Source organism: Hippocampus comes, unplaced genomic scaffold (genome assembly GCF_001891065.2).
Source record: "Hippocampus comes isolate QL1 unplaced genomic scaffold, H_comes_QL1_v1.1 scaffold86, whole genome shotgun sequence".
In the NCBI taxonomy this organism is placed as follows: Eukaryota; Metazoa; Chordata; class Actinopteri; order Syngnathiformes; family Syngnathidae; genus Hippocampus; species Hippocampus comes.
Window position 1 is genome coordinate 2,385,892 of NW_017805882.1, and position 19,800 is coordinate 2,405,691.

The window sequence follows — 19,800 nt, forward strand, 5'->3', positions numbered from 1 at the left end:
TAGGTGAAACGCGCACATAAATGAATAATGTCAACGGACAAATACAACAAGGGCTGTGTGAAATTCGGTTCCAGTCTCTTAAAAAGTGTAACGATATTTGCTCCAACATCCATAGCGGACAGCAATGATAACACAGCCGAACATGGGGATACGCTACTGACAAAGTTACAGTATAAATATGTTCTGTTTGTTTTTCTTGTAAAATCAGCTCAAAAGCTTCGGTATGTTTCATGCTTCCACTAGCAAATAAACAGTAATGATGAAAACACCCCCCTGCTAGCGTATTACGTAATGCTAATTTGGCAAGGAGAGCTACACCTCCATTCTGGTAATGGAGCTCAATGATTTGCTCTGTTTTCCACCCCAATTAATCCTCTTAAAGACAAGTGAATATTCCAATGAACTCACAATGCATCTTAAGTGTTTTTGGGATGTTTTATATCAAACATTAAAATACAATGACAAGTTTGGAAGGACTTCACAAATTCAACTGTCGCAAGTTGGACAGCTGAAATGAATCTGTGTCAATGTAGCCAAATGAGGGAACCAAATCATTAGAAACAATAACCCAGTCTGATTCGACGCTAGAATTAACGTAATCGATCATTTTGGTAATTGTAAATGTCTGTGTAAGTGACTCTAAAGTTGTGCTCAAACATATATGCAAACCTGGAGAATACCCTCGCAGGCTGCCAGTCATAAGTTGGGCGCAATTAGTGAGGTTGGTGGTTGACGGGCAGTGATGTGCAAAACTTCAGGTAAACTGTGTGTGAGGCAAAAATCTTTCTCAAACATCATGCGCATACACACAACACGCGAGGGGGGCTTGAGGGTGTTAGAGGCTGTTATTCATTACCCACATGACTGCATTCCACGGCTGGACAAAAGAAGTTATCACCACCATCACTTTAAAGGCGAGTAAGCGAGAGGGATTTAAGCAGGTTCTCAAACAAGATGCCCCCACCTGATAACCTTAAGTCTCACAGTTACACCATTCCCACGTGTCCTAATGCATTCACAAATCGGAGCGGGAGAGAGCGAGAGGGTGAAAGGGAGGGCGGAGAGGGGCATAGCTAAAATGTCTGAATGAGAATGACATGAAAGGATGGAGGGCAGCAGCTGAAACAAAGACACATTTTGCAAACATTAACCCTGAGTGGAAGTGATGGAGGAAAATCAGGACACCTCGCCTGCACAGGCAACGAGCGATGAACCTGTGGCAAGAACTGCGGCTCGTTAATGACGCAGCTGCAACAATGCTTTGCAAGGCCGAAAAAAGAAGGGCAGGGGGTGGAAATGTGCCCCCTTTCACCTCAGCAATTCTCTGCCTCTCTCCTCTTCATCCCTGCGACTCTCAGATTTACACACACTTGACTTTTCACCATCACTTCCAGGCTCATTCAAGAGGAAGAGAGGTGAAAGGTCAATATGTGAGGGTCAATAGGGATTATGTTGAAAATGCAGTGTGTTCGTCTTTTGGCATTAGTGCCGTGTGCGGGGCTCAAGGGAGTGGGACAAGGCAAAAGACACTCGCCATAACACAAGCTACAATATGAGGAGGGGGGAGTGTCAAACAAACTCACCTTTCTTAAACTCTTCCAGCATTGCATCCAGCTTGGTGTCATTGAAGACAAAGTGCAACGGGTGGCTATAAAACTTTGTGATGGTTTTGAGTGGCGTGCAATCATCCGGGTCAACAAAGGCCAGGTCCTTGACAAAGAGAAGGTCTACTATGTTGGACCTCTCACCCTCGAAGACCGGAATGCGTGTGTATCCGCTCTTCATGATTTCGGACATGGTGTTGAAGTCAAGGGTGGCATCCCAGGGTATCATGAAGCAATCTCGAAGAGGCGTCATCACAACTTCCACGGTCTTAGTCCTCAACTCCAGGGCACCCTGGATGATGTTGAGCTCTTCCTTGACCAGGTCATTGTAAGGATCCGTGACGCGCAGCATCTCCAGAAGCTTCTCCCGGTTGTACACGGTTCCGATCTCCTGCCCCAGCAGGTAGTCGAGCAGCTTGCTCACCGGGTAGGAAGCGGGGAAGGTGAGTAACATGAAGAATTTGGTCAGGAAAATGGTATTGGCACCAACGGCCAGGCCGTGTCTGGAGCATATGGCCTGTGGCACGATTTCCCCAAAGATGACTATTCCAATGGTGGACATGACCACAGCTATCAATCCTGAACCGGCGATATCGTCCAGCAGAATGGTCAGCGTTGTATTCACCAACACATTACCGAGCAGAAGCGAGCAAAGCAAATAATTCCCTTGGCTCCTGACAGGTTCGATCTTTTTGGCGTAGTTTTTCTCCCTTTCCGTGCCACAATTCTGAACTATCTGGAGTTCCATGGGGTCCAGAGCCATGAGCCCAAGGTTCAAGCCGCTGAACATACCAGACAGACAAAGCAGCATTGAGATGAAGATGACCTGGAGCCAGAAAGGCAGCAAAAACTTTTTCTCCTCCACGACGATCACCCTGGTGTCTTCGCCGTCGTGGTAAATCCAGGTGTTCTCCGTCCACGGGTCGTGCATTCCAGCCGCGGCAGGTGTGGAGGTGGCGATACAAAGGTAATACGCTTTGCTCCTCTCCGTCTTTCGCAGAGGTTTGACCTCGATCTCAACTATTCCCGATGTCTTTCGGTTCACAACAATGTTTGGTAAAATAATGATATCTGAAGTCCTGATGCCGCAGGGATGCAAGCCGGACAAGTCCTCTTGGCTGTGGTTATCCCCCGAGGAGCTGTCAAGGCTCACCCCCGCCCGGCTCCTCTCGTGCTCCGTGAAGGCAATCTTGGACCAGGTCTCGTTGTTGATGTTCTGCCCGTACACTCTTAATTTGATCCGAGAGCGCTCACTCACCCGCAAGTAGCCTTTATCCATGAAGGAAATGTCGTCCGTGTCCTCCAGACGGAGGCCACTGATGACGGTCTCCTCGGACCCTTCCTTGCCACTTGTCGAGGTGACAAAACAACCAGTGACAGTCAAGAAAATTAACGTCAACGCGCGGACCCGGTCCACTGACGCCATTTTTGCAGCGGTGGGTGCTGGGGATAGGGGCTCTGCCATCATGACAACCGTTGGCATGCAACCTGCTGAATGAAAATGACTTTGAAAAATCAGAACCAGTCAGAGTCCGCCTTCATCTCCGCCGAGGGCTGCGTTGACTCGCGCATCAGGACCTCTTCTTTCCCACTACGTGTACGACAGTGGTCCCTCGCCAGCCCAGGGTAACTGGCTAACTCGTGCCTGCTCTGATTTCCCCTCTAGACGGACGGCGTTGGGGGCCAATCAGAAGAAGGCTCCAGGCCAGGGGCGGGGCGCCCGCTGCCACAGTGACGAATCCAATTCCAAAACAAGTGCACCTCATGTTAAGAAATGGACAAGACCCACTCGTGACTTTGGGGACAAACGGTATTATTCAAGTTTAGGAGATAAATACCTAGTCAGCATAGTTACAACACACACACAAAACATATACAAAACACATTTTTCCAATGTCCACGTGCTTTTCTGATTTTCTCTTGTCAAGGTAAACAACACGAAAATTACTCTTAAAATTCCTTGATTATGATTGAGTATGTTGATTCACCAATTGCATGCTGCTATGATGACTCGATTACTGCAGAATAACTCATAACAATATGGGTAAAGTCTGTCATGTTTTAGGTGAGATGACTCTTGTAGGAAAAGTATGTGAATAACATGTTGTATGCACAAAGATCGGCTGGCAACCAGTTCAGGGTGTACCCCGCCTGCTGCCCTAAGACAGCTGGGATAGGCTCCAGCTCGCCCGGGAACCTTGTAGTAATAAAAGCAGTTCAGATGATGGATGCAAGGATGGATGGATGGATGTTGTTTGCAGACATATCGTCTTGGATGACATAGCCTCATTAACAGGATTTACACTGCATTTACAGACTATACTAGGTATAATGCATTACCTTCCCTCATCTTACCCCTTGCCTGTGTAATTGTCAACATTAATAGAAAGCATCTCCGAAAATATGAGGCATAGATATTCACAGAGCAAGCTCAAAAACATTTATTTTTATATTACAGTAACAAATACAATGATTGTGACGGACTTTATTGACTAGAATTGAAAAGAAGGCAATTACTGTAAATCACAAGAACTAGTATAACAATAGAAGAGGTGCAGCAACAAAAAAGAAGTGCACAATCGGAAAAATAATCCTAGTCGGCAAATGTTATCATTCTATAAATATTGCAATGATTCGAGTACAATTTGGAACTCTAATACAGTATTTCTTTTGAAAAGATGGGATTTGGTGTGTATGCTACTCGTCAACGGACGCTAGAGCTGCTTTTCCACAGACGTGTGTGACATCATGCATGCGGTGATCATGGCACCTGAGATGCACTGATGAAAGGAGACTTTGAATACAATAACAAAGCCTATGTAGGAATGGATTTTGTGGTGATTATATTGTTAATGTTTTATGAGGTGTGTTCTGTAGGGCACACTTTGTTACAGCTACAAAAGTTGTCAAAGTGCTATATAAATACAGATGGCTTAAGATCAGTTGAGTCAAAGATGCTCAAACATTGTTTTAAAATGTTTACTCTAAAATTATGAGCACCCCATTAGGATATGTTAAACACGTCATGATTTCATCTCAGTCCAAAGATGCCTCAATGTAGCAACAACATGTGGTTATAAGAAAAGAACAACCAATTTACCAGGTTTGGCCATACAGTACAGTACTGGTCTTGAATCCTTCAACCCTACTGTGCACTTTATTGTAATTGGACATCTACCTTCAGAAACACAAAGGAGAATTTGTGCCATTTAAACTACTGTTATACTACCACGTGATTACATTATGTTGCTGACATTCTGAACTTTGCAGCAGTGATGTACTCCCAGAATCACTTGCAGCAGGTTGCAGACTGCGTACTGCAGCACCCCCCTGTGGCTAAGGCTGCACTCTGTTTCTGCAGCTGCGCAGCCAGCTCAAAAGGATCCCCAGAGATTGCCTGAATGATAAATTCAACAAGGAATAGGACATCACACTTTAGGATTACGTCACATTTTCCTCAAGGCAATACTAGGAACTGTGCAAAAATGCATATTTAAAAAGAAAAAAAAAAACGTTCTATTGTTGTTACTTTCTATATTCTACACAATTATAAACATGTCTTCTGGTATCAACTGAGCCTCTGTGCCAGTTCGCAAGTAGTGACGTGTTTTTACTTGATTGTTTTTAACTTTATCAGACATGATTGTTCATTAAATAAGTATATGACTAAGCGCTATAAACGTAAGCATTTATACTACTGTACTTTACAGCAAACATGGTTGATTTCAGTAAAGCATGTACACTTGGTCTCACATCAGAGGACCAGTCCAAAGGTTCAACTCTGAATTCTAATCCTAGATCTACTATCTAGGAAATCAAAATTCAAAATCTGTATTACGTCATTGAAAAGCCTTCTTGTGATATAATGTATGGTCATTGATGAAACATCTCGTGTTGAAATGTATGCATTTCAAGAATAACCATTAGAGCTGACACGATAGCATTCCATGAGCTAGAGAAGAGAGCATTCCTTCCTGTTCAAGGTTCCCAGCATGACTCCACAGTTTGGTTATGACTCTGAGACAGCTGCTTGACCTTGTGCTTGTGGATGAGTGCATATGTGTGCTTTGAGAGAGAGAGAGTGTGTGAGAATGTGCAGCATGCTTACTTGACTGTGCGGTGAAGACAGTGGGCCTCTCAGGGCGTGTCCACAATGTTAAAATGATACCGACCTCTGGTGCTCAAAGTAACCATATGCATCTTTTATATACTGTATTTCAAAGTATCACTGACCTTTGGCTTGACTCCACAAGATTCAAAAGAGTCTCCTGGTGGTTGGAAAGTGAAGGCCTGCGCATATCTAGAATGGGTCAGGTTGGCGGCTAATTCACCATCTACCTCCACCACTTGATCAGCCTGGCCAGAAGCAAACACTTGTGAAATTTCAGTTCAAAATCAACTGGAGCTGATCTGATGATAAGGAGCGGCAGACCTTGAAGGTGTACTGACAGTCAAAGTGGAGAGAGTCCTCTGACCCTGCAATGTTTCCATTATAAATGACTTTACATGGTTTTGGGCTGCCTTTCGGGACCTTAAAGAGACGGTATGTGGCAGAGACAAACTTGAAGTCCCCTGGAATGTAGAACAGGTGAAAACAACTCAACTGTATGTCCAGCAGTATTGCGTTCTAGTGGTTGAAAATGCAGTTCTTGGTGCAATCTACCTTGACAATAATAATACAAAACACTGTAAAGACAGAAACAAGCATCACACCCAGAATGGCTTGCATTTCCTTGTTGTCAACAGTGATAACGTTGGCTTTGACGAGCCTCGGGGGTCTGAAACCTACTTCCTCAGCCAACTGTAGCAGATCTTTGTACCATAGCGCACCACCAAATCCCTCACCTGTATTGGAAAATTGCATTATCAGACGTGGGCATGCATCTGCAGCAAATGCACGGCAGTGGAGTAATAACACACACCCCAAAGAACTTTGTTGTTTTTAATTTCCTCAGTTTGTCTTCCATTGCTGTACATGTCACTGAAGAAAAACTCACCACCATCCTAAACATCAGTCGAGCAAATACATGAAGTTGGTTATGAGATGGTTGGTCAATTCCGGTGAAATTCGTTCAGACAATGAAATTAAAAGTGAGTTAAAGACAAGTGTACCTTTAGCACATTGTAAGCTTCAGTCAGGACTTTCTTCTTGTCTGGAGAAAGATTCACCACACAGTTGGATCTAAGTAATGAAAGGGAATATTTCAAAAAATTTCTCCAAATACGGTTCACATCTTTAAAATGTGAAACTGAAAGTGATCAGGAGGCAAGAAGAAGCACATCTTACATGATGATATCAAAAGAGTTCTTTTCCAGACCCGCCTCTGTTAAGGCCTCGATGTAACCCTGGACAAATGTCACATTGGGCTTCTTGTAGCCAAACTCCTTCATGTGAAAGTCCACATGTTTCCTGGCCACTTCAAGCTAGATAACATGAGAGAATTAAATACAGTTTGAGATGTCCATATGCAGGTGTTAGACCCCATGCTTTACAAAGAACGCAATCTATGATTGAGTTTAAACCAAAATATGAAGCTGATGAATGCTTCATTTTGGTTAGTGGAGTTTTCTGGTGATAAAACAGATTACACAAAATCAGTTTGGCACAAAAACATCATTGCCCATCACAAGAAGACCACCACATGCCTAATGAAGCATGACAGCGGCAGCTAGGCTTTAATCCAGACAGCAGTCAATCTTGAGTGAAAACATAGTTTTTTTGTTTCAGCTATTAAAAGACCCAGACATTAAATTGAAATTAAGAACTGCTTCACCAGAAAAAAAATGTTAAGCACCAGCCCAGCTAGCCCTGTAGTTGACTTGCGAGCAGTCAAGTGTGTCCCCAGACTCTTGCTCAAAGTCAAAGACAAACATCCTCCTTCTCCTCACCTAAAAATGATTACACAGTAAAAAAGGCATCAATGAAAGTCAGTTTGGTGTGCCCTATCAACCTATTAGGGCACTGCGCTCCTTCTGGTTTATTTACTTGTGGTTACCAGATAGGAAATCAACCCGCTTTTTGTGCTATTGATTCAGCTATGTTTGTGCATAATGATTTCTCATCCCCATCCATGTAGTATGTCACAAAAAAAAACAAAAAAAAAAACAGTATGTCTTTCTAGTTACCCTAAATTAGCTACTCTGGCTTTCAGAAGTGCTGTGATTACATCTTTTCTAATTATTCATTATGGCAGTACCATATGTTGGCATCTTATGAAAGACTTCTAGTGCTATTATTCATCCGCATAGCATTTCCGTTGTTGTTGTTGAACAATGGCTGCTGCACACATGGTTTTCCCATCCATCCATCCCCCAATGACTCTAACATGTTTTCCCTCTGTGTACTTACTCTTGTGGGATTCACTTGGGTTCTTAAATATACGAGGAATGTAGTTGCGGACCCATTAGTGGCGCCAATCATTTTTTTTGTATTGATTGCCTTCGGGGGGCATTGACAGTTTTGGCGATGGGGGCATAGGATGATGGTGAGATGTTCGTTTTTCAGTGAAATGGCAGGATATGCCTAAAATGCACTCTATCCTTTACAGGTGAACTGAAGTTTTAAATGTGGATGTCCACCTGTTCATGTTCCAGTAATTGTTTGCACAATCTCCTCTCTAGCAAAGAGCTGAAATTCAAATCAGATGTTTGATGCGTGAACATTTCCAAGCACTTCCATGCCTTTGTGTGACTCTTTCAGTCTTTGCTTATCATTGTTAAGATAAGATTAAGATTAAGATATCCTTTATTTGTCCCACAATGGGGAAATTTACAGTCCACAGCAGCAAGATAATGGGGAGAAAGAAGAAAGAAGAAAAAGAAAACAAACACCGTTCAATTAAGTGCAATATAAATACAGATATGGATAAGGTAAAGAAAATGGGAAGAAGAAATAAATAAAGTAGAAGGACGAAAAGAAACTCAAACAGGGATATGCGCTGCTGGAGAGGCAGCCACTCAGGGGGCGCAACCCGCTTATGATATTCTGTGACGGTCCAAGCTAAGTGGCACCTTCCCTCGGAGAAAAACCTGTTTAAAGCCTCGCAATGGCGAGGTACTTTTGATCTACTAGTGGGTGTCATTTTTGATGTCGAAATGACAAGAGCAGGATGAAGACTACTATTTAAATATGTCATGTATTCTAACTGAACCCGGAAACTTGTTGGGTATTATGCCGTTCAGCTTCTTGTTTGAGAACAAGTCGTCCAAAAAGTACTGAAACATTGAACAGTTGCATCTGTGCATTCCAAGGTTTGCAAGTCACATGAAGTCCACTGTAAAGGTTACAGTGCATTTTAGGGTTGCGTAATCCCAGAATTTCCCCCGAAAGTCATCCCCGATTTTTTTCTGAGTGTAATATACCGGTACTTGATTTCACCTGAGTTGAGCAAAACAGCAGTTTACCTGATCCTCAGTCATGTCGACACCGGTGACATGACCTGCCTCTCCCACCAGTTGACTTAGGATGTAGCAGTCTCTGCCACTCCCGCAGCCCAGGTCCAGAATTCTGCAGCCCTCCAAACATTCTGGCACAGCCAGACCACAACCATAGTATCTGATGGGGAGGAAACCCCATTCTGAAAAATTAGCCGCTGTGCTATGCCAATAGAGTGCATGAACATATTAAGCAACAACCTGTCAGTCACATCAGGATGGACTTTCTTTAGAGCCTGGAGGATGCATTTCGGGAGGGGCCCCACTGGAGCCACGCAGGCATTACTCTGTAGATCTGACGTCTTCTGCAACGTCTTTCCATAATAATCCTATATGAGCGGGCATAGATGGTAATGTCATAAGAGGGGATGTTGGGTTAGTGCGTGTTTGTGAGAACGAGAACTTTAAAATAGAGCACCACTCTGCAAAAATCACATCAGAATCAGCTTTACTGGCCGAGTTAGTTAATCACATTTGGTATTTGTTTTCGGCCACTCGTGTCACTTGGGTGCAATATGAAATCTAGGTAAAGAATAAATAAATGTAAAGACTGTAAAAACATAGAAGGTTCATGTTTTTTGTCAGTGAAGTCAAGTCATGCAGTGATATATAACGGTACAGAAAACGGTGGCAAAGTGAATCATTTTCACTTTTCATAGCTCAGCAGTACTAATACTGGGCAGAGGGAGACCACTATTAAAAAAATAAATTAAAAAAAAGAAATGATGTAGTATTCAAAGTATGTTATCCTACCTTCACATCCAGGTGAACGGTGGTGTCGACAAAGCTTTAAAAGATAACTGAATCAGTGATAAAATTAAACAGGAAATATGACAGATGCTAGCTACTAATACATTAGTAAAAATCCCAGCGGGTAAAAGTTGGCCATATGTTCCATGTTTGATATTCACCTGTACCTCTATGTAAGGGCCATCCACAACCTACAAATTCCAGGGTAACATATGCGGGACATCATCATAAATCAAATCAAATATATGTTCCTTTTTTCCCCATTCAGAATACTGTAGAAGCCAGAAATTATAAACCACTGCTTACTACAGCTGAAAATATACTTATATTTCTGATTATGTGACAAAAATATTCGCCGAGCATCACTGAAAACACCTTTTGTCATTCTGAGTGATGCAGTAGTTAGCAATGATGGGCTACAAATCACTACAGCTCATGATGTCATCATATCTGAAAATGACGAAATATATGTTTGATATATGGTGATTTGTCCAACCTCAACCTGGATTTTGTAACTTGTAGACAGTCCTTACAGTCCTTATAACCACCGATGGATCGGGGGTGTTTGCGAACAAAGTGGATGTTCTTTGAACTTGTTCAAAATTTCCCTGCGACAAGAAAAACTGTTTGCAAACATTGAAACTCATACCTGTCAACTCATACGGTTTAGCCATAGTTCATACGGATTTTGTGTTGAATCTTACGTATATGGCCATATCGCACAAATCATACGGATTCTGAAAATTTCCGGGTTTTTTTATTTTTTTTTTCCCCTAACAGGTAGTTCCGTTTGCTTTTGCCCAGAATGGTGCTAGTCTACTCGAATGCTTTCATTTCCGGTAACTTTCCAGTAAATCATGTGGTTCCTAGTTGAAAACAGCAGAGTATTCATTGCATACTTCGGTAGTGTACAAGCAAGTTCTACAAGGAAACAAATATATCATTCATATTTCGTGGGGGGGGGGGGTTCTGCCGTTATTTTGACATATAAAATGCTTTGGTATGTTATAAGGATTTTTTGCTCTTTATAAGGATTTTTTTGGTAGTTTATACAGGTTGGCGCTCCGAAAAGTTGACAGGTATGGAAATTTCATCTGACGTATGTCTTTACGAATGTGTGCGACTTGAACGAGCCACGCCAAATCGGCATTCACTTCCTTCGCAAACATTCGCAAACAAGGCGCTCAGAGTAGGATACGGCAGATGGTTGGTTCTACCACTGTTTTGCATAATACATTTGTGGTGGCAACAAATGCAGCCGCGATCTTGCGACAAATGTGATATCGTTGCAAATGTAGCTCTGAGGCAGAGTACGAGCTGGTAAGAACTCAGCGAAAATTGAACATCGGGCCAACTTTTACTCGCTGTAAGAAGCATACGCGTTTTGTTGTGTAATACTGCTGTACTTTGTCACGATAGCAATAAATGTGTGGACAACAACAAATGCAGACTCGATATTCTAAAAACGAGGCTGAAACTGATCTGGACAATTTTATCGTGTTTGTGTTGCTGTTACCTCGTTTTATCAGCCATCATCGATGGTTCAAGTGAAGTCCACAACACGGGTCAGTCCAGCCTCCACACGGAAAGACCAAGTCAAGGCAGTTGCCGGAATGGTTGTTCGAACTGTGCATCACACTACGATTTGGGTTGGCCACCTTCAAAATAAAACGGCAACAAAATATACGGCGGTCGAGCCAGCTGCAAATATGCAGGGACACCGGTACTCTGTATTTAAAATAAATTGCAAAATAATCTTTTTTCAGGGAACCAGTCCATTTAGGGAGAATGCAAACGGTCTCAGGATTGCAACCAGAAAAGCTCTGGAGTTCTAAAGTGAAGTTAATGTTAAATCCGAAAAAAGAACTGTAATTATCCCGATTTCAAAAAAAGATTAAAAAGTCTCCCTTTGTTACACCAAAACCAGGGCATTCATGGAAGACACTACACCACCCCAGGACTCCAACCATAGTACTGTACAGGTATTTACATTCAGTTCTGATGGTGGATTTCAAATTAAAACGCCATTGAACTATCACCCCAGATTAGAAATACAGTAGAGTGAAAATTAACCTTTTGTTATCCACTAAACCACCCTGAGAGTCCAACCAAATTATTTTCATACAGATCTGACATTGCATTTAAAATGAAAACATCTCTGAAATCTGTAATTCGATTATGACCTCAGATTTCCAAAATGATTAAAAGTTAACCTTTTTTTATTCCCCAACCACTTGGTACTGGGGGACACTTGACCACCGCAGGACTCCCACAGAAGTACTTTCACAGAAACCAGGTGTTGCTTTTCAAAATAAAACTATTGTGATATATTCAATTTTGACAATAACTTTTGATTTAAAGAAAAAAAATCACGAAAGGATATTTGGGACGTGGATGTGAAGTTGTGGCCAAAAAGCCAAGATAATGGAATAATGCTCGTTTCTTGAACATGGAAACATCTATCCATCCATTGTCCCAACCGCTTTTCCTCACGAGGGTCACAAGTAACAGAAAATATTGCGTAAGTAAAGTGATTTAAAAGAAGAGAAAACATAGTCTTTGTGAAGCACACTTTACATGTTCAAAGGGAATAGGAAGAAGTAAAAAATGATTTTATATTCCTACCCCTTTATATATTTTGACTTATTTCATATTAATAGTCATAGTATATTTCCCAATGAAAGACAAAATAACTGAATTTAGACACAACTGCACCTAATTGTGTGTACATACTCTGTGCCGACAGCATAATTATGCAAATGCAGTACAGTTCACAAACGTATAATTGATTTACAGAATTTTTTTGTACTTTGCATTTGAACCTATTTTAAACAATAATTGATTTTGACCTTTTCGGGTTCGTTCAAAATGTATTCATCCATTCATCCGTCGTCCATCCATTTACATCTGCTATCCCGGGGTCGGGTCGTTGAGGCAGTGGCTTTCTCAGGGAAGCCCAATCATTTCCTCTGCCCAGACACTTCTTTCAACTCCTCCTGGGTTATAAGGCTTTTCCAGGCCAGCTAAAAGACAGACTCTCCAGACGTCCTCCCTGAGCATCTGAGAAATCTTCAGTCTCTGGACTCCTTTAAAAACCCTCTTAGGGACAGCAGTTACTACAGAGGACAGCTTATCCTGTTATCAGGTTACAGGGTGCATGAAAGGTTTAAAAACAGCCTGAAGAGGGTTTTTTTTTCCCCCACTTATGCCATCAGTGTCAAATTGAAGGCCCGGAGGCCATATCTGGCCTGCCACATCATTTTATGTGGCCCACAAAAACAAATAAAAGATCTCCACTTCCATGATGCATGCTAAAATCTGTATCAAAATGTCAAATTCTCATATGTAATAAATAACAGCTATTTTTCAAGAATGTTCTTGTTAGCAAAGCCCTCATTGCAGTAACTTAAACAATAGTTGAAGAAACTATATTACACTTGACTTCTTTATATGGTTTCAGACATAACAGCCCTCTGAGGGAACTACAATGCGGCCAGTGACAAAAATGAGTTTGACAGCCTTGACTTAGGCCTTTACAACCAACGGTTTTATTCGGTCTGATTGTATGGTTTTGGTGTTTTTATTGACTTTGTCATTTTTAGCATTTTGTAGCACTTTGAGATTTTGCTTCAATGAAAAGTGCTTTGTAAATAAAATGTATTTCTATTATTACCTTGAATAAGAGGTATGTTCTCCAAAGAAGACATATCCTATACAGGTAATAAAATGCAAGTTTTGAAACCAGTTTTTGAAAATTATAGCCTCTTGTAAGTATTACACTGTCACATATGTGCTGAACTTGGTGCAAAAATCCATTCAATAATGTGGCGCAATAATTTTTATTTAATAAATCTGATTCCCATTTATTAACAAGAAAGCATGTTACAGGACAAGTAAGGCCTTGAAATGTACTCTACAAAATTTAAAATATATACAACTATTTGAACAACACACTCAACAAATAAAGATACAGATTGAACACTTGCAAAAAAATACATTTGTATGAGTGTTTTTTTTAATCATATATTTAGTGCTACTATGGCATTTGCATTCCACAGATGTTCAGGAGGATTTAGATCAAGGCACATTGCTGGCCACTCGAAAATAGTCAGATGTTTTTTTTCGCCCCCCCATTATTGGGTGTTTTTAACTGTTTGTATGGGTGCATTATACTGTTGAAAAACCTATGGTCAGCAGCTGAGTCCAAATTTCAATTCAAAAGGCCTTATGGGTTGGGGTATCATTGCACCCCGTAGAGATAAAAAAAAACACTGACAGATGAAGAAAAAGCAGGCCCAGTACATAACCAAGGCCAGTACTTAGTTTCTTGGATCACTTCATTTAGAGTAAACACAGAGCTGTCACATGCCGAAAAGTTCCAGGTTTGTCTCATCCATGGAAGAAAAAAAAAAAAAAAAAGAACATTTTTCTAGAAGCTCTTAGGCTTGTCAATATACCTTTTGAAAAATTCCTATCATGTTACACTTTCAGTGATCATTGTGTTTTTCTTCCTTTAATGGAAGGGTACCAACTATTTTGACTACGTGTACAGACTCTTCACGCTTGTGCAAAACACAAAAGATTGTCAATACAATCTTATTGAGTTTGTCCATTTGAAACAAAATTACCACAGTCATTGATACTTAAACATTACTTTGAAATGAATAAAATTGATATTGCATTACAATAATGCGGTATGTGTTGATGTGTGAATAAGTAATCGTTCTCAACTCTAAAAATGGAATTTGGACTCTTATCTACGGCAGTGGTTCTCAACTGGTGGGTTGGGACCTTAAAGTGGGTCACGGACGCATAATGTGGGGTCCTATTTTCAAAGGCTTTTCTTTTTTTTTAAATAATGAATTTTCTTTATTGCTCCTAACTTTTGTAAAAGTGGGTCAAGACTTGGCGACAAATACGGGTCGCAGGGTGACAACAGTTGAGAACCACTGATCTCGTGTCAACTTAGTGCTGCTGGGTTGCTGCAGTCAAGGCAATCACTTGCAGCAGGTTGCAGACTTGGTACTGCAGCATCCCCCTGTGCTTGAACTTGGACTCTGTTTCGGCAGCTGCACAGCAAACTGGAAAGGATCCTCTGCAAGTGCCTGTTTGGGTGAGGGGGTGGGGTAAATCAAAGATCACAAGATCATATTACATGCTTCCAAAGTTTCATTCAAGACAATTTGAAGGAATGTGGAAAAAGATGTTTCAGATTTCTGTGACATCCTATTCTACATAATATAAACAGATCTAATGAAAAAAGTCTTTTAATGTCAGATTACTGGAGTTGTGAGGTTCTTTATCTCTTCTATCAGACATGGGTCCTTGACTAACAAAGTATTTTGATTAAGAGATTGCAAACAAGCATGACTAATGACAGTAAATTATGCAAACTTGATTTCACATTGAAAGGGCAGTCCAAAGGTTCAACTATGAATTATCTCTCAAAAACGGCAGTTAAAATACAACTCGCAGTGTGCAGTCCGGCCCTACAAGGTCTTCTCTGATGGCCTAAACACGATCAAAAGCACTGACCTACATTGACAACGTCAATGCAAATGTATTAATATAGTTCCAACAGGCAAGTACCCTCATTTCAGAGTCACGTTCTTGGCTGTTCAGTTTCCTGTAGTATGCAGTTGCATTTTTTTTTTGTAATAATCAGATATCAGCTTGATGGTGTAGTGGTTCACTCTCCCAACTTGTGTGCGGGCAGCGTAGAATCAATCGGTTCCCACTTGGTAATGGTGTGCATGTGGTTGTGAATGGCTGTTTGTCTCGGTCTGTGCCCTGTGACTGGCTGACGACCAGTTAAGGGTGGAGTCTGTCTTCCGCCTAAAGTCAGATGGGGGGGATATATATATATATATTTTTTTTTTTTCCCCAATGCATTTAAATGGCTGTCAAATATATGCAGATTTTTGATGTTCACAAGTCTTTTTCATTTTTGATTTTATAAAACTGCAACGTGACAGTGGTGGCATTAAGTGGTGGATTCGGTCACCTAAGTCCCCAGTGAGGGCCCAGGTCTGAAACGCACCGCCTGCCACTGTACTTTTCAGTTAGAAGTACTGTCATTGAAGTCACAATGCATATTTGAAGTTGGGCAATTGGAAAGAATATGTATTTGTATGTGATTAAAGATAAGGGTTGAGATGAAAACATCTTGTGCTCTTTGTGGATGTATGCATTCACAGAATAACCATTAGAGCTGACACGATAGCATTCCATGAGCTCGAGAAGGGAACATTCCTTCCTGTCCCAGGTTCCCGGCATGACTCCACAGACTGGTTATGACTCTGGGACAGCTGCTTGACCTTGTGCTTGTGGATGACTGCATATGTGAACGTGTGTTTGAAAATGTTTTATTGAGTATGACTCTATGAAGTTCAACAATGGGCCTCTCAGGGTGTGTCCACAATTTCAAACTTTTATCACAAACACCTCTGGTACCCAAAGTAATTTAATATGTTTTCGCAGAAACTCATCATTGGTCGAGAACCATTTTGTAGTCAGAATTTCTCTCAGATGGCCTTTGTGACTGTGAAACCATATAACAATAGTATTGAATATGCACAATATATTGATGGAAAACTAGTTTGGAAATTAACAGTCAGGGAAAATAGTTAGTACAACTGTGCAAATTATTATAAAAAGATGGTTTGAAAGGTGAAAAAACACCTGTGATGTCTACTAAGTATTTAAAAGCGAAAACAATTTGCAACTGTGGTGTAGATTTTAGCAAGAAACATGAAGTAGACTGACATGATTTGCTTTAATGGGCCACAAAAATGATGTGGCGCGCCAGATCTGGTCCCAGGCCTCAAGTTTGTCACCTTTGTTTCAAGTATTACTGACCTTCGGTTTGACTCCACAAGGTCCACAGGAGCGGCTTGGTGGCTGGAAAGTGAAGTCCTGTGCAAATCTGGAATGGGTCAGGATGGCGGCTAATTCACCATCGACCTCGACCACTTGATCAGCCTGGCAGAAGCAAACATTCAGTTCAATAGTCCCTGGACTTGATCGGATTCTGCAGGAGCTTATACAGACCTTGAAGGTGTACTGACAGTCAAAGCGGAGAGAGTCCTCTGCCCCTGTAATGTTTCCATTATAAATGACGTTACATGGCTTTGGGCTGCCTTTCGGGATCTTAAAGAGACGGTATGTGGCAGAGACAAACTTGAAGTTCCCTGGAATGTAAAAAAAAAAAAAAAAGATGAAAACACATTGGTTTGTGTTTTGTTTATTCAAACTAATCTTGAGGGATAAACTGTATTGGATTCGGCTTTGACAAGATACAATGACACAACATGCAATCCATGAAAGGAGGAAAGGAGCATCAAACCCAGAATGGCTTGCAGTTCTTTGTTATCAACAGTGACGATGCTGGCAGTAACGAGCCTTGGTGGACTGAATCCAACTTCCTCGGCCAATTGTAGCAGATCTTTGTACCACAGTGCGCCACCTATACACTCCCCTGCCATGAGATTTTCCACTGAGATGTCTGCAGCTTATATACGCGTTTATCAGTATAACATCGCAAATACGCACCCCACAGGATTTTGTGCTTTTTAATTTCCTCAGGCAGTCTTGCGTTGCTGTAGATGTCACTGAAGTAAAACTCACCACCATCCTAATCATCAGTACAGCAAGTACAGTGCATGGTTAACACAAATACTTAACTGCTTTAGACGAAGGGTGCAAAAATCTTGAAATTTACAGTGGAAATTTGTATAGTTGCCAAATGAAATAACAGTGGACCCTTGAATATTCAGCGTTCAGCACCGGCGGATTCGCACATTGATATTTTTTTTAATTATACATTTTAAGTTTTTTTTGTTGTTGTTTTGAGGGGGGGTTGCCCCTGGACCTACAACTCCCCTCACCTGTGTTTTTTGAGGAAACCGCATATTGGATTTTTAGTAGCCTTTTTTGAAGACATTTTCTGGGTTACATTTTTTTTCTGTCTCCGATGTATTTCAATGGTCATCAATTATACAGTTACACAGATTTTTGCTATTTGCAAGCCAGCCTGGTCCTTATTCATAGTGGGCGTCCACTGTATATGAAGAGAACATCACAACCAGGGACAATTTACAATGGGGTGGCCAGGGTGACAACATCTCACTGAGGGTTGGGCACATGCATGTGTACGCACAGATTTTGAGGAAATGCTGTGGAATGGAGTTCTGGAGGAAAGCATTAAGAACGGAAAGGGTTGAAAGAGTGTCCTTAAATTTGTGATGGGCACAGTTAGATGATAAATAACGTGGGACAAGTACTTTGGTCAGTTAGAATGTAAAATAATACTGGTGTCCAACTTTAAATATCTCTGACATTCTACAGTTAATCTTCCCATGGAATGCTTGAAAACTTTAATTGAGAAAAATAAAAATAATGTTTTCCAATTTCAACAGTTAAGTTACCTTTAGCACACTGTGGGCTTCAGTCAGGACTCGCTTCTTTTCTGGAGAAAGATTCACCACACAGTTGGAGCTAAGTGATAAAAAAAGTGACAATTGGAAAAAAAGAATGTATACAAATACGCAGCTTTACAATGTGAGAGCAGGAGGCAAGAAGTACAGCTTACATGATAACATCAAAAGAGTTACTTTCCAGACCCGCCTCTGTTAAGGCCTCAATGTAGCCCTGGACAAAGGTAATATTGGGCTTCTTGTAGCCAAACTCCTTCATGTGAAAGTCCATATGTTTCCTGGCCACTTCAAGCTAGATAACATAGAACATATTAATTATGCTTTTGTGGTCCAAATACATGATCAATAAACAAAGGACTACTTCTGGATGCTCATTATTGGCTTATTTTGACGGGAAACAGTATGCGTTGGGCCTGAGCGGCTCCAATGTATTTGCTTCCACAATATGTATGCTATAAGCTGCAGGAGTGTGATTACACACAAATCTATCAAGTAAATAAAAAATCTTACCTCTCTGGCAGCGAGTGTTACTACTACACATGCCAAGCATGAGGTAGTGTTTATTGGTTGGTTTTGTTGTTTATTTATTACTCAATAGCACCGGCACTAATTCTATAAGTACCTGAGTCTCAGTCATGTCAATGCCGGTGACATGGCCAGCCTCTCCCACCAGTTGACTCAGCATGAAGCAGTCTCTGCCACTCCCACAGCCCAGGTCAAGAATCCTGCAGCCTTCCAAACACTCTGGCACCACCAGACCACAACCATAGTATCTGGGGGAACAGGAAACCCATTCCAGAATATAACCAACAATACTTGGCAAAAAAAAAAAGTAAAAAATAACATAAAATAAATATCGGTGACAACCTGTCAGTCACATCAGGGTGTACTTTCTTCAGAGCATTAAGGATGAAATTTGGGTAGGGCTGGGCTGGAGCCACACAAGCATTACTCTTCAGGTCTGAGGTCTTCTGTAACTTCTTTCCATAGTAATCCTACCAAGAGATGACATAAACCTTGAAGCCACGAAAGGAGATTTGGATGTACACTCGTAAGATCAAGAACTTTAACGAATAGCACGAACCGGCAAAACACATTCACCATTGATCAGCAGCCCCCCAAAAATAATCAAGAGGCAGCCTCAATGGATGTTTACCAGGCTATGATAAGATAAAGGTTTATAGCGTTTAGATTACTGCAATCAAGAAAACGTTGCTCCTACCTTAACATCCTGGTGAACGATGGTATCCACAAAGCTTAAAAAAAAGAGTATTAAATGCATTATATACCTCATCACACGTAAAGCAAAGCTCGTTGTAAAGTCAGTCTGGATATGAGTAAGCGAGACGTGCCATATAAATACAAGCGCCACAGGCTCTCAATGCTAAAAGCTAGGCTAAATGAACTGGAAACGAGATATTTTAGTCGCGTTCCTACCTAGTTTTATCAGCCATTGTAGATTGTGAGTGAGATCGGTGTAGAAAACCGTTCAGAGGTAAAAGCTTGTTTTGAGTGCTCGGCGAAGCCGACAGTGGACTAGCAAAAAGTCCAGTTGAAGAAGTAAGGTTCAGAGTTCA

General features: G+C 41.2%; 3 protein-coding genes across 5 annotated transcripts in view; all 3 read right to left on the bottom strand.

Annotated features, from left to right (window-relative positions):
* Nucleotides 1–3,254, bottom strand: part of cnnm2b (cyclin and CBS domain divalent metal cation transport mediator 2b) — a 40,380-nt gene extending 37,126 nt beyond the window's left edge. For both annotated transcript variants that reach the window (XM_019889021.1, XM_019889020.1), the window contains exon 1: nucleotides 1,584–3,254. In XM_019889021.1, the coding sequence (XP_019744580.1) occupies nucleotides 1,584–3,087 (1,504 nt within the window). In that variant the 5' untranslated portion in view covers nucleotides 3,088–3,254. The remainder of the gene's footprint in view (nucleotides 1–1,583) is intronic.
* Nucleotides 3,255–4,029: 775 nt separating this feature from the next.
* Nucleotides 4,030–19,692, bottom strand: LOC109527316 (arsenite methyltransferase-like). 2 transcript variants are annotated; one of them, XM_019889160.1, is made up of 11 exons: nucleotides 11,305–11,414; nucleotides 9,792–9,825; nucleotides 9,240–9,367; nucleotides 9,009–9,159; nucleotides 6,892–7,028; nucleotides 6,717–6,786; nucleotides 6,527–6,608; nucleotides 6,318–6,449; nucleotides 6,037–6,176; nucleotides 5,838–5,960; nucleotides 4,030–5,001 (listed from the first exon to the last, which is right to left on the bottom strand). In XM_019889160.1, the coding sequence occupies exons 1-11, from the start codon at nucleotides 11,322–11,324 to the stop codon at nucleotides 4,894–4,896; spliced, it is 1,125 nt and encodes a 374-aa protein (XP_019744719.1). In that variant the 5' UTR covers nucleotides 11,325–11,414; the 3' UTR covers nucleotides 4,030–4,893. The 2 variants fall into 2 exon arrangements, with proteins under 2 accessions (XP_019744719.1, XP_019744720.1); XM_019889161.1 differs by lacking the exon at nucleotides 11,305–11,414 and adding an exon at nucleotides 19,661–19,692 and having other exon boundaries at nucleotides 4,031–5,001.
* LOC109527318 (arsenite methyltransferase-like) lies at nucleotides 13,804–19,771 on the bottom strand. The gene is made up of 11 exons (XM_019889162.1): nucleotides 19,661–19,771; nucleotides 19,446–19,479; nucleotides 19,091–19,218; nucleotides 18,846–18,996; nucleotides 18,379–18,515; nucleotides 18,215–18,284; nucleotides 17,340–17,421; nucleotides 17,134–17,265; nucleotides 16,839–16,978; nucleotides 16,647–16,769; nucleotides 13,804–14,893 (listed from the first exon to the last, which is right to left on the bottom strand). Exons 1-11 carry the CDS (start codon nucleotides 19,675–19,677, stop codon nucleotides 14,786–14,788), a joined length of 1,122 nt encoding a protein of 373 aa, XP_019744721.1. The 5' UTR covers nucleotides 19,678–19,771; the 3' UTR covers nucleotides 13,804–14,785.
* Between the last annotated feature and the right edge of the window lie 29 nt (nucleotides 19,772–19,800).